The 15787-nt window shown below is 36.6% G+C and overlaps 1 protein-coding gene across 1 annotated transcript; it reads right to left on the bottom strand.

Moving 5' to 3' along the window:
* Positions 1-7300: 7300 nt before the first annotated feature.
* On the bottom strand, positions 7301-15764 carry LOC127971156 (tyrosine-protein kinase JAK1-like). Its single transcript, XM_052573987.1, has 13 exons — positions 15615-15764; positions 15444-15531; positions 15192-15319; positions 14044-14179; positions 12978-13129; positions 12707-12848; positions 11253-11344; positions 10378-10561; positions 10090-10214; positions 9670-9842; positions 7906-8023; positions 7694-7804; positions 7301-7593 (listed from the first exon to the last, which is right to left on the bottom strand). Exons 1-13 carry the CDS (start codon positions 15762-15764, stop codon positions 7486-7488), a joined length of 1707 nt encoding a protein of 568 aa, XP_052429947.1. The 3' UTR covers positions 7301-7485.
* Positions 15765-15787: the final 23 nt, after the last annotated feature.

Genomic DNA, 15787 nt, shown 5'->3' with positions numbered 1-15787 from the left:
TTTTCTTTTTCTTTTTTTATATATATATATTGCTTTCAACGAAAAGTAGAATTGCAGCATTTTCTCGCATCATCAGAAAACAACCTCTAGCTGTCACCATTGCTTAGCTTATGAATATTAATTATGTCACCTTACGCTCCAGGAAGGTTACCGAGCAATGTGTTCAGGACTCAATTAATATTCATAAGCCAAGCACTGACGAAAGTTGTATTCGTGAATGCGCTACCCAACCTCCATCCACAGCACTCATAAACAAACTCCGATAATACCTTGGCTGAAATGAGATGCAGCTGGTAAATACTGATACCAGATACAAGTTAAAGGGTTAGTTCACCCAAGAATCACCCTCGAAGCTTCCTAGGCATATGTGACTTTCAGAATAATCCAACCGAAGTTATATAAAAAATTGCCTTTCAGTGGGGGGTAAGCAGGTGTTTGTTGTCAACAGTTCAGAACACGTGAAATAAAGTGCGTGCATCTGTAATAAAACGTCCCTCACATAGCTCTGGGGGGGGGGGGGGTGAATAAAGGCCCCTGTAGCGAATCCATGCATTTTTGTAAGATAAATATACAGATTTCAAACACAATAAAAACTTTTTTCTCTCACTTCTGCTGACTGTGGGGAACCGCAAGTCCTGCAGGCAGATGATGTAGTTCATCAGTGCCACGTGGTTAGTGACGAGCGCGAAATAAAATGCTGGTCACAAATTAGAAGCACAAAATGAAGATTTGTAAAGAAAAAGGAAAAAAAATGGAAAACCAAGAGGAGTTTTTCCTTTGCTTAAGTAAGGAAAATATGTTTCCTTTGCTCCTACATTTCCAAAATGCATGCATGCTTGATGCATACATCTTCCATCTTCCACCTGCACGTCTTCAGATTACGCATGGATTCGCTACAGGGGGATGTTTCATTACAGATGCAGGCACTTTATTTCACGTCTTCTGAACAGTTGACAACAAACACCCGCTTACCCCATTGAAAGGACTGGAAGAGCAAGGACAATTTTTAACATAACTTTGACTGGATTATTCTGAAAGAAGAATGTCACATTCACCTAGGATGCTTCGAGGGTGAGTAGAATATGGACTAATTTTCATTCTTGGGTGAACTAACCGTTTAAGTACAGTTTTGGTTTATGCAGTAGATTCAGTAAATTCTGACTAAAAATTTTCTCGGTTATTCTGAGAAGAGAGAGTGTTATATATTCCTAATACAGGAATTTTGACAACAGCCGGTATATTTCATGTTTTAATTTTTTCCCCTAAATAACCTAAACTGCAAAATGTACCTTTAAATGTAAATAACATTCAAATAATGCAACCTAAAATCTTCCTATTAGTCTTTAAACCTGTGTAGATAAAATGAAATAAACTCTGGTTATTGCAGTACTACCAAAAGTCTGAACTTCTAAAGTACATTTTTCTATTATTATTTGTATAACATATATATATATATATATATATATCTATATATATCTATATATATATATATACAGTATTGTTCAAAATAATAGCAGTACAATGTGACTAACCAGAATAATCAAGGTTTTTCGTATATTTTTTTATTGCTACGTGGCAAACAAGTTACCAGTAGGTTCAGTAGATTCTCAGAAAACAAATGAGACCCAGCATTCATGATATGCACGCTCTTAAGGCTGTGCAATTGGGCAATTAGTTGAATTAGTTGAAAGGGGTGTGTTCAAAAAAATAGCAGTGTGGCATTCAATCACTGAGGTCATCAATTTTGTGAAGAAACAGGTGTGAATCAGGTGGCCCCTATTTAAGGATGAAGCCAACACTTGTTGAACATGCATTTGAAAGCTAAGGAAAATGGGTCGTTCAAGACATTGTTCAGAAGAACAGCGTACTTTGATTAAAAAGTTGATTAGAGAGGGGAAAACCTATAAAGAGGTGCAAAAAATGATAGGCTGTTCAGCTAAAATGATCTCCAATGCCTTAAAATGGAGAGCAAAACCAGAGAGACGTGGAAGAAAACGGAAGACAACCATCAAAATGGATAGAAGAATAACCAGAATGGCAAAGGCTCAGCCAATGATCACCTCCAGGATGATCAAAGACAGTCTGGAGTTACCTGTAAGTACTGTGACAGTTAGAAGACGTCTGTGTGAAGCTAATCTATTTTCAAGAATCCCCCGCAAAGTCCCTCTGTTAAAAAAAAGGCATGTGCAGAAGAGGTTACAATTTGCCAAAGAACACATCAACTGGCCTAAAGAGAAATGGAGGAACATTTTGTGACTGATGAGAGTAAAATTGTTCTTTTTGGGTCCAAGGGCCACAGGCAGTTTGTGAGACGACCCCCAAACTCTGAATTCAAGCCACAGTACACAGTGAAGACAGTGAAGCATGGAGGTGCAAGCATCATGATATGGGCATGTTTCTCCTACTATGGTGTTGGGCCTATTTATCGCATACCAGGGATCATGGATCAGTTTGCATATGTTAAAATACTTGAAGAGGTCATGTTGCCCTATGCTGAAGAGGACATGCCCTTGAAATGGTTGTTTCAACAAGACAATGACCCAAAACACACTAGTAAACGGGCAAAGTCTTGGTTCCAAACCAACAAAATTAATGTTATGGAGTGGCCAGCCCAATCTCCAGACCTTAATCCAATTGAGAACTTGTGGGGTGATATCAAAAATGCTGTTTCTGAAGCAAAACCAAGAAATGTGAATGAATTGTGGAATGTTGTTAAAGAATCATGGAGTGGAATAACAGCTGAGAGGTGCCACAAGTTGGTTGACTCCATGCCACACAGATGTCAAGCAGTTTTAAAAAACTGTGGTCATACAACTAAATATTAGTTTAGTGATTCACAGGATTGCTAAATCCCAGAAAAAAAAAATGTTTGTACAAAATAGTTTTGAGTTTGTACAGTCAAAGGTAGACACTGCTATTTTTTTGAACACACCCCTTTCAACTAATTGCCCAATTGCACAGCCTTAAGAGCGTGCATATCATGAATGCTGGGTCTTGTTTGTTTTCTGACAATCTACTGAACCTACTGGTAACTTGTTTGCCACGTAGCAATAAAAATATACTAAAAACCTTGATTATTCTGGTTAGTCACATTGTACTGCTATTATTTTGAACAAGACTGTATATATATATATATATATATATATATATATATATATATATATATAGATATATAATTATTATTTTTTTTATTGCAATCAAGCCTCTTCCATGATCAGCAATATTCTCAATCAAATCTTAACAGGTTACAGGTCACATGCACATAGTAGTATGACTTAGTGGCCTCTATATTCACTCTATAATTCACACCTTGCCTACTGCTGAATAAATCAAAAGAGCATCAGCAAATCTATTGTTAGAGCTTTATTTGCAATCTTTGCTACAGGCAAACCATTTGCTTTACCAACATTCTGCATGACACGTGTTGATCTCTTCAAGATGTTAGTTCTGAAATACAATCTGATGTGATCTGCCAAAATTCACTGATATTCCTCATTTCAGCTTCAGATGAATTCAGCAGCTATACAAAGTCAAATGGCATAAGACAGATGATCTTATTCAAGCACAGTGCAACATGTGAGTTGCTGTTACACATTTCCTCTCATTACATACAAGCTTGAGTAAAAATCTTACATCAACTGAATATAACATCCAGTAAGACTATTTAAAAAAATAATAAAATGAAATGACAATATTTATCCACCCTGCATTTTAATAGATCTATCTACCTACCTACCTATCGATCGATCTACCTACCTAACTATCTATCCATCCATCCATCCATCCATCCATCCATCCATCCATCCATCCATCCAAGTCTGTAATAAGGTGCTTTTCCACCATCAGGCTGAACCATCCTCATCGCTTAACCATTCCATTGGACATGATTTCCACAGTGGATCTGATAACAGAGCTCATAATACAAATGTGTCAGTCGATACCTTGGTAATGCAAGTGTTTACATACAGTATATATGAGATATAATTAGTGTCTGCGTTATTAAGGATGACCAGATGTTTCTGTTTGCTCCACTCATATAGCATATAGAGAGAAACTACTGGCTAGACAACAAACAACTGACAAATCCTGAGTGGAGACACCACTACACATTTTCTGCCTGCATGGTTTCGGGCCTTGAACGGTTTTTAATGATGCCGTGCCGAACAGAGCTGAAGTGGAAATATAATTTCTTACTGTTCTTAAAACCATTCAGCCCAACAGTGGAAAAGCTGCTATATATTTTCCAGTAAAATGCAACGAATACTACAGGTGTAATGGTACACAGAAGTCACGGTTCGGTACGTACCTCAGATTCTGAGTCAAGGTTCGATCAAGGGGAAATTCATACATTTAACATGAGCAATTATTTTTGATTTGAATTAGATTGTATAATTTCAAGCAAAAACAGAATGGTCTAACTTTAGAGTTTTGAAATGAGACGGACTGAATTAAAATGCTAATTTATTCTCTGACAGCAGGTGGCGCCTGTGGAACAGCAGCAATATAGAGTTTCCTTTGTTACCTGCACTTATAAACACTACTTTAATATGTATTATATGGAGATAAGAGGAAAAGAAAATGCCATCAAAACATTTCTGTAGACGGTCAGTTCCTCCCAGAGATACATTCATATAAACCCATTCATACATTCATATAAATAAGACTGTAGGGTGTCCCATTTGTCATTTTAGCTTTCAGAAGGGTCTCTATGCGCCCTGGATGCCCCACTGCTGCCGAGCCCACACTGAGGCAAGCTCAGCAGCAGACTTCTATCCGACAGTCAAAGCAGCATTACATCACGAAAGTGTGAACTCAGAGGAAGACTGCATGGGTTTAGGGTGGGATTTGGGACAGGGCCTATGACTGACTGTATTTGTCGTCTGACTGCATGAACTGAACCGTGACATCAGTGCCGTTACCGTTCTGGACAAATACATGGACCGTTACACTCCTATCAAATATGTCTCCTGTGATATTAAGGCACGTCTGCATTTTTTCTGTAATTAAAACAATACATGTATTTTATGGCCATATTTACTAATCAATTAAGCAAATTAGCATTAAATCGCAATCCAATAAAAGCGCCAAAAGGAATGTTAAGCTCTGTTAATGATCTACTGACGATGAGAAAATGAAAGAACACACAACCAGATCATTTTCATAATGACCAATGCAATCTACCAAGAGCAGAGCAAATTAGCAACTATAGTGTTATGTCAAGCGCAAAATGGGTTAAGACATGCTTTTTTGAGCTTTAGATAATGCCACAATACCACAATAGAAATAATGCCAGTTAACTGGCTAGCTCAAACCTTATTACAAATGTATATCCAAATAAAGTCAGCCGCAAAAATAGGCTTGTTTTAGATGCATCAGCACTGTGCAGACCGACTGGTGCGTGACATCAAAGTACAGCGAAAGTGATTTTGAAGCTTAGAGAGTTAACTGCACTCTAATCACACTCGCCGTATTTTGATGTCATACGCTGATTCGTTCCGCGCAGTGCTGATGAATTTCGAACAAGCCTAATGACTGCACCCATGCCTTTTCATGACAGTCGTTTTTAATGCTTTAACAGGGTTTGCACTGGTGTAAGCTGTAAGTAAATCTTGCCGTAAATTTGATATAGCTTCAGCGTTTTTTTTTTTTTTTTTTTTATGAACCTTTTTAATACTTGATACTTGTTGAGTGCTAAGCAATATGTTAAAGGGTTAGTTCACCCAAAAATGAAAATTAGGATGCATTTTACTAACCCCCGAGGCATCCTAGGTGTATATGACTTTCTTCTTTATTTTTTCATGAGACTCACCGGCGCATGTGCAAAGCTGACCTTATGCGTAATTCCCCTGGAACTGCGTCCATTTACAATATGTTTTAAATATGGATATTTTTTATACAAAAATGCATGACTGCTAGAGATGTTCCGATACCCTTTTTCTCTTCCCGATACCGATTCCGATACCTGGGCTCAGGGTATCGGCCGATACCGAGTACTGATCCGATACCTGGGTGTATATCTGTATATACAGCTGTATATACTACTAGCCCTGTGTAAATTGCTAGAATTTTTTTATGGTGTGCTTCAGACAGATCCCTCAATAAAACATGAACAAATACATGGTGAACTACTGTATTTATTACAGTATTTTTATTATCTAACATGAATTTGACAGTATTATTTATTTTCTTATGCAAAAAAGAACTTCAAATGCAGCCAAAAATCTAACACCGCAAACTAAAAAAGGTATTTAAGTTTTACAATATAACTGTATAAAAAAAACTGCAACAAATAAGTCTAGGAATATAAAAAAAGATCTATTAATCAGATAATCTCTAACAAGTAAAAAACAAGTAAAAAACAAGCAACCATCTAGGCATAATTATTATTATTATAGAGATGTATTATTATTACTGTAGGCTACAACAGTAGCTTTATATATTGTCAATTTACTCATGTAAACCACACATTTATTTTAATGGGCTGCCATGAAGATCTTTGAGTGTCTGTGTTTATGATATGACAGTATTCTCAAATGAAACGGTAAATTCTCATGAAGTGACGGTTTATGCGTTCGTGTCCTCATGACACACAGCAGAGACTACAAAACAGCGAGCTCTCGCGCATCTGTGCCAGTCACCCACAGAGATGTAGATTTTGCGGGAGTAATATTTAAATAGTATTTTGCAGTTTAATATTCACAGACACTAGTATATATTCGGCTACTGTCTGGAGCCCTGCGTTTTGACTTACACGGAAGCGACTGAACGCAGTTGCCGGTACTGAATATACTTGAGAGTCTGTAACTACCGGTACTACAGAGACATACTGCTAACCACTGATCTATAATATAGTAGCGGCTTCACTGTCTTTTGGCAGTTTAGAATGTGATGAGTGATCCAGTCATATATAGATAAGGGCTGCTAACGCGTTTTCATTTCTTCTTCGCTGCTCTAAACAGGGGTTGCTTGTGGCAACACAGCACAACTTCCTGTGTTTTCAATGCATTTTGAGCAGCGAAGAAGAACCGTGCAGCGGTTAGGTAAAGCTTGCGGTCATAACTAGGTCTTTTTTAAGAAAATGGTATCGGATCGGTATATGGGTTCATGTACTCGCCGATGCCGATGCCAGAATTTGTTGTGGTATCGGAGATATTTCCGATACTAGTATCGGAATCGGAACAACTCTAACTGCAATGAGAGAGCTTGAAAGATCAAGTACAACATAACTCAGACTGCATTCGAAAAAGAAAGTCATATACAACTCAGAGCGGGGGGGGGGGGGGGGGGGGGGGGTGGGTGGAGTAAAACACAGCCTAATTAAAAATTTTGATTGAACTAACCCTTTACGTGTTTTTGGAGGTAGATGATTAAATGGCAAAGATTTAAAGAGAAAGTAATGTGCATAATGTTTCTAAGTATAATAAACAAGACACATACAAATAAAAAATGCATCTGAATTCTGTAGGTGGATCGGATGAATGGAAGCTAGATGTTTTCTCTAGTGACGAAAAACTCAAACTCTTCGATTAGGCTCTTGAAATCCACTCTGTTTTCTGGGGCTTGACTCCAGCACCTGCGTATCTGAGTGTACACCTGCAGCCACAGACACACATCTTTTGAAGAAACTGCCCATGATATAATATGATTTACAATCATATCAGGGAAACTGCTTCTCCAAAGTCAAATATCTCACCATTTCAGGGCATGTATCTGGACGTGGCATCCTCCAGCCTTTCTCAAGAGCATCTACCAGCCTGGCCATGGTCATCTGCCCATGAGACCGGCCAATCGATTTCAGGAATACCTACCAGAGAAACATATCAGTACAGGAATTAGCAAATGAGTCACTGTGATTATAATACCTGTTGTATTCAAATAAGTTATTGTGAGCTTTGTACTGCTCACCTGTGGAGGGCTGTTCTCACGGTCACAGTAGGACATGATTTCATAAAGAGTGACCCCAAATGACCAAACATCAGATGCCTTATAGAACTTCCGATTAATGAGACATTCTGGAGCATACCTACACAGACAGATGACAAAGACATGACCCGTGTTCAGCAGGACCTTCAGTGGACGTCTATGCAAATATACAGTAAAACTTTGGACATACAAAAATAAAATAAAAACCTTGCTGAACACATGCTTTTTTTTAAACAATTAGTGAATTGCAGTGTCTTCAGTATAACAACAACACAAACTAAAATAAAGATCAATGTAACAACTGAAAACTTTGTGGTCAGTAAGAGTTTAAATAAGTTTTCTATTTCCCTCTATTTATTTCCGTGATGTAAAGCTGATTTTTCATTCTCCACTTATTTTGATGCCCAAGAAGCATTTCTTATTACCAGTTTTATAAACACTGCTTAATATTTCTGTGGAAAACCATGTTACATTATTAAAAACAAGGGAAGTCGTGGCCTAATGGTTAGAGGGTTGGACTCCCAATCGAAGGGTTGTGGGTTCTAGTCTCGGGCCGGACGGAATTGTGGGTGGCGGTAGTGCATGAACAGCTTTCTCTCCACCTTCAATACCACGACTTAGGTGCCCTTGAGCAAGGCATCGAACCCCCAACTGCTCCCCGGGCGCCGCAGCATAAATGGCTGCCCACTGCTCCGGGTGTGTGCTCACAGTGTGTGTGTGTGTGTTCACTGCTCTGTGTGTGTGCATTTTGGATGGGTTAAATGCAGAGCACAAATTCTGAGTATGGGTCACCATACTTGGCTGAATGTCACTTCACTTTCACTTTCACTTTCACTAAATGAACTGCATTTAATTTATTATTTATGATTTTTTTGAACTGCGTTTATAGAAATCTTTTGTTAAATTATAAGTGTCTTTAGTGTTACTTTGAATCAATTTAATACATCCTCTCTGAATAAAAATATTACCTACAAAATTGATCTTACTGACCCCAAAGTGTAGAAATGTTCTTTATAAATATATACATACATATATATATATATATATATATATATATATATATATATATATATATATATATATATATATATATATATGTGTGTGTGTGTGTGTGTGTGTGTGTGTGTGTGTGTGTGTGTGTGTGTGTGTGTGTAATTTAAAAAAAGTACTATATTTTTCACAGTTATGGTTTGTTAGTTCTGGTTTAGAGTTTGTTTTTATTCTGTTTCTCTGTTCTGTTCAGGTCTGAGGTTCTTCGTTAATCTCCTAGTCTGTTAATTAGCTCAGAGCTCCTCCGTTCTCTCCCTGTTTGTTTCTATTGCTGGATTTAAAGAGGTTCCTCAGTTCAGGTATGTTTTAGTTAGGTTCCCCCTTTGTTTGTCCTGTCTATTTAAGCCCCATGGTTCTTTCAGTTTATTGTCAGTTGTACGTTGCGTTATGTTCGTTGTTTCTTCCCTGGTCTGGAGTTTTATGTTAGCTTCTGAATAAAGTCTGCTGCTCATGGATCCGGTTTCCTTTCTGCTGCAGCTAACGCCGGCAATATTCATAAGACAAAATATGTTGCATTTTCAAGGTCAGCATGGTGTTTGAATTAAAAGGAAGAAGGTAATAGCTTTTCAGATGTATTAATCATTTTTCTTTTACAGAAATATTAAACACATTTAAAAGCAATACATATTAAAACTGTGCTTTACATAGTGATTAAAATGTTCAAAGATACATAAGCAGGAATGAGTTTTTCTTTACCAGTACACAGGACTGTCCTGTTCTTCAGTCACTTTGTAATAGTCCTTATCATCTTTGATGCTCTTAGTCAGACCAAAGTCCCCGATCTTCACAAGGGATTCATTCTCCACTAAGATGTTTCTCGCTGCCAGATCCCTGTGGATGTAGTTCTGAGATCCCAGGTACTCCATACCCTGACAAATACAAGATTTCTATTAAAAGATGGCAGTTATTCACAGTGATCGCTACTGTTGTGTAGCCTAAAAAAAAAATATTTGGACACTTAAGTCACAAATAAAAATATCTGCATGTAACTGCATTGGATACAAAATATTGAAAATTGGCATGTGAAAGCTTAAGTATATATATTTTTTTAAATAATTGAAAACATAGCTCATGGGAAAAGCTATCTATAGGCATCTGTTGTATTGGCTATATTACCTGACATATCTGAAGAGCATAAAGCAGCAGTCTCTTCTGATCGATGTTGGATTTGTTACGGGGCAAGTAGTCTTTCAGACTGCCAGCAGGCAAATACTCCATAACGAGTTTGATGTTTGCTCCTCCTGAGTGATACATTCACCCCAAGCAATAAAACAGTAGGTATATATAAACTGGGTGTATATTTGTTTAGTAACTGAGGTATACAGTCATAGAGATTAGAAACCAGTGTGAATACTTTGTGTAAACAGGGCTTTGTTTGTGTATGTAGGTGTGCTCATGACTTGCCTTCATCACTGCAGATGCCTTTGTATTTGACAATGTTTTCATGGTAGAGGTTTCTGATGGTGCTGATTTCTTTCCTCAGGTTGCTGCTCTCATTTTCTGTTTTCAGAGATTTGACGGCCACCAGTTCACCTGTCTGATCTCCCTTAGGATCGTACAGACACAGTTCCACCATCCCAAAGTTACCCTGGACAAGATTGATAAAAAAAACAATACAAACAGTTAATGAATCAAGGACACGTTAATCCAAGGGAATTATGGGATTTAGGTGGGATCTGATTGTGAACGAATCGAGTAAGAGATTGGTATAACTTGGTCCAGATTTCCAGAATCACTAATTCTACTGGAATTTTTACTATATTCTAGGGGTGTAACGGTACACGTATTCATACAGAACATTTTCAGTATGGGCTTTTCGGTTCGGTACGCTTGTGTATCGAACAAATGCATGAGCGGAACTTCAAACTGCTCAATCAGTGTTTCAACTGCAAAAAGACGGCAATAAAACTGATTTTCATTTACCTCAGGTGTAATTCATTTACATCAGTGTCCACAGCTCGTTAGTGTATAGTGTATAAATATATTTATAGATATATAATATAGATATATATATAAACTAATACAAACGGCAAATGGACATTAAAGAAAATACTAAAACTAAAATAAAAATGTAAAATAGCTTAAAATAAAAACTCATTCTAAATATGAATGAATACTATAATATTATATAAATAATACTAAAATTACACTGATTGGAAACTAAAATATATGTTCTATGAATTCTATAAAAACATTTCGAAATAAAGTATCGAGTAGGAATCATGCACATGCTCCTTTATTTGACTTGAATTAAACATAAACCTCGAAAAGTCCAGTACCTCTCCAAGTTTTCGTATTTTCTTGAGGAACCTGCTCTTGAAATCTGTAGGATCAGTCTCCTGTGGAGGAATTGTGTCTGTAAGGTGAAGGTCTGTAGATAAAAAATACAATTAATTACGTAATGTACTGTATACAAATACTACCATGAAGTATACTTCAAATTGTATTTTATGATTTAAATTTACTTTTGCAGTGGTTAAATAAATATTCACCAATATCTTCAAAAGATTTTTTAACTTTGGCACATTTTTTCTCTATATAGAGATGATGCATTAAGGAAATATTGCAAAATTTGGTGTGGAAACGTTTTAATCTTGTAGTGTTATAATAAACCCTGTGTTTGTGGCCTGCTCACCCTGTACATGGGAAGTGCTTTTACAGACCGTTTCCAAACAAAAACAGTGCAGAGTTCAAACAGACAACAGAAATTAATGGACATAGCCTACATGAAACCGTTTTCGTAGCATCTGAATTTTGTGGTGTATGCAATCTCATGCAGAATACAGCACAGCGAGTTTTTTTTAATTAATAATGCGGACCGATTGAACCATTTTATCATGACGTTGCTATGAGACCCTCACTGTTTTTACAACTCGTGCATGCCCAGCTTCAAAATGCACAATGCATGTCTTAAATAGCGGACTTAATTAAAAGTGAAAAAGTAAGGTGAATTGACATACAGCCAAGTATGGTGACCATACTCAGAATTAATGCTCTGCATTTAACCCATCCGAAGTGCACACACACACCGTGAACACACACTCGGAGCAGTGGTCGGCGCCCGGGGAGCAGTTGAGGGTTCAGTGTCTTGCTCAGGGGCACCTCAGTCGTGGTATTGCCGGCCTGAGACTAGAACCTACAACCTTTGGGTTAGGAGTCAAACTCTCTTACCACTAAACTATGACTTCCTAGCTTTAACCATTTTAACCAGGACATTGCAATTCGTAATTTAATCTGGTAGGCTATATCGTGCATCCCTTAACTGAACTGTGTGAGTGTGTTTGTCATTGAAACGCAAATTTAGCTGCAGCCAAGTGACTCTGTTTGACCCACCTTGTTCCATTCTGCCACCCACAGTTTGAAAACCCCTGCTCTAGTGGACACTATGGGGAATGCCTCAGAGTGATCAGTGTCTGAAGCCGTGATTCAAACATGACGAAGAGGTTGAGAAAGGGGCCCTTCTATACCAGTGGTTACACTTTTAGTGATGTCACAGACTGTCGTTGGCCAGCTTCATTGTTGCTTTGGAATCACTGCTTCAGACACCGCTGAGGCGTTCCCCATAGTGTCCACTAGAGGACACAGTGTCTCGTTCCCCTTCTTGAGGAACCAGGGTTACATGCATAACCCGAGTTTTGACTTGATGTCAAAAAGTTTATTTATTTTTTACAAAATCTATGCATAAAGAAGAGGTAAGACTATTAGCGATAGTATGATATTACGTGATAGATACCCTTCTCGTCCAGCTCTCTCACTATGGCTCTGAAGAACGGCCTCTTCTTTGGGTCATAGTTCATGCACTGTGAGATCAGATCAGCCAGTTTACTGATGCTGGGAGTTACCAGAGTACCGAACACCTCGTAGAATCGCTCTTTCTGTTTATGTACACAGAAATAATGTGACAAATGACAGAAAGTCAGAAACAAAGGACAGTAATTCCAATAAAAAACGACAGCTGCTTTGGTTAAGTATAAATGTAGAGATGCATCAGAAGAGTCGAGCACCTCTAAGAGTTTCTTTTCACGCAGGGGCACCTCTCCATTGTAGCAGATCTCCCATAGTGTGGTCCCGAACCCCCACTTGTCTGCTGCAATGCTTAGTGCTTTGGGGTTTTTAACACACTCCGGGGCGATCCAGGGGATCCTATCAATACACTCTGAGCACACGAAAAATCAGTGTTAGTAGTGCAAAATGGATCGAAAATGTCATTTAATAAAGTCAAAATCCATTATACTGATTATTATTTAACCCTCAAAATGCATTTGGGTCTGTTTTGATCTGGAAGAGAGAGATAAATAAAAAATAATAAAAAATTACACTTTTTTCAGATTCTTTAAGAGATATAGTCATTTAAATAAAATGTTACAAATGTTTGGAGTAAAATAAAATACTTTCAGTAAAATGATTTATGAAGTTATGTTGGTGTCAAAAAACTTGATATAAAATATATTTAACCTTTTCCCATGTCTTACACAATTTTGGGACTAAACTTTGTTGAGCATATGAAAATGTACGGCTATTGCCAAACCTTTGCAGCCTGAAAAATTGCTCACTTTCTATCGAAATGAAATTTATTTTTAATTAATTTTGTGTTTGAAAACATTTTAGAGTAATATTAGTTGTTCTGACGTTGTTTTCTTCAAAATAAATACCGTATGTAAGTTTCATAAATATTTTTGAGCAATCATGAGATATAATTCAAAGAAATGTATTAAAATTACATTCATTCCTATTGGGTTAATACTGGTAATTAACAGTACAATTTCATACAATGATTTCTCATGAATATTGAGTAAAAAATATTGAATCGTTTTAATCCCACTATATTTTATAGTATCGGTCATAGTTTTTTCATGAGTAAATTGAAATTTGAAGTTTTACGAAATCTCCAATCTCCGGGTCCAAATGGACCTGAAATGTGACAATAGCATACGGATTTATAATGCATTTTGAGGGTTAAATAATTTGACTAAGAATCTGTTAATACAGTACATTCGATTAAATGTTAAATAGATGTTATTAAATAGTCATTGCACACTTTTTGGATGAATGTGTATGAGCGTGTGTTACCTGCTTGGTTAAGCACAGAGATTGACAGTCCAGGATCACTCAGTTTAATGAAAGGACCACCTTGTCCTTTCAGACCATCCAGCTTCAACAGGACATTTTTAGCACAGACATACCCATGAACAAGCTTCTTATCTTCCTGAAAGAGAGAAAAAAAGACAAGAGTCCTATTTTTCTGTCTCAAACATCCCATTACAGAGTTCTGAATCATGTATTTTCTTCTTTTCTGACTGTTAAAGATCTTGATGAGTAAAGCAGAATATACAAATTATCTCCTGGAAAATTGATAATTAGTAGTTGTCACATGTCATTGTTGTGATATATGAATAACATGAATAATTACATAAAAAAAAAATATTTGGTCTGAATCTATTATTCAGTAATTTAAAAAATACATTAAAATGCAATTTATACAAGGATTTGAATACATTTGTTCTATGATGAACAGGTTTCTGAATTAATATTCTAATAAATTAATTTTGACACTTTTTGCTGACCTTTAATTAAAATATCTAGGTTGTGTAACTGTCCAGTGTCTTTAAAAGGCTGAAATTCAGTTAGGCATAATCTTGCAATATTGTTTCTTTATTTAAAAAATACTAACAATACATAATAATACTAATAATACTAATAATAATAATTAAAATTGTTATTAAAACTGTCAATAAAACTTTACCAGAAAAATGTTTGACACTTTTAAAAATATTTAAGATGCTAAATATTTGTACACCTTAAATGTTAAACTAAAACTGAAAAAAATAATAAAATAATAAATGAAAGTTAAACAGAAATATTCATTAAAAACGAATACAAATGACAAAAATCACACAAAAAATACTACAACTAAAAAAAAACAAAGAACTAAAAATATAAATATAAAAGCTAATTCAAAATATTAATAAATACAACAATATTATTATTAAATAATAATAAAATAACACTAATTCAGACCAAAAATGTGTTCTTAAAACTCTATGAATGTTTAAGATGCCTGCACCTTAAATAGTATTTAATGTGCAAACATCCTGTGAAATGTTACATTTTAATGTAAACATTTTAAAGTCATTAAAACACTGACCCATAAGTCTCTTATATTTTACACAATGTAAAAAATGTTGAAACAAAATCAAGATCAAACTTAAATATTGTACCAAATAACTGAGGACACTGGAAAGCTGCTCGGCCACTTGGAACTTCCAGGAGGGCGTGAGTTCAGAGCGATGATTTCTCATGAACAGATCCAGAGGGCCGTGCTGAACAAACTCCTCCACCATAATGACTGAACGAACAACAACAACGAGACATGAGATCATCTGCAGTCTCAGGTCCACTATTCATTTAACTTTACTTCCTTTACTTTTAAGTACTGTTGCATTTTTATCTGGTGGAGCGGGTACCCTTACCGTCCATGATGTGCATACATATGCCATACATCAGAACCATATGTTTATGAGATATCTGCTGCATTACACTGACGGTGTCCAGGAAGGCCTAAGAACAGTAGAGCAGGTTTTGTGAAAGCAACTACCAGTCGAGTATTTATGTGTCATAAGATAAGATGGGGTGTCACTTACGGAAATGTAATTTCCCGCTCCCAGCACCTTCAGAACCACATCCACCACCTCATGACCTGGCAAACTGTCTTCATCCTCATTTCTCAGATTCAGCTTGCCAGCATAGATGTTTGTGCGGGTGCCTTGGCCCAGGTGTTTCTCCTGTTTCATAAAAAACAGTTTCAAAACATTCC

The sequence above is a fragment of the Carassius gibelio genome, chromosome B14 (assembly GCF_023724105.1).
Source record: "Carassius gibelio isolate Cgi1373 ecotype wild population from Czech Republic chromosome B14, carGib1.2-hapl.c, whole genome shotgun sequence".
NCBI lineage: Eukaryota > Metazoa > Chordata > Actinopteri > Cypriniformes > Cyprinidae > Carassius > Carassius gibelio.
This window is presented reverse-complemented; position numbering and strand designations above follow the sequence as displayed.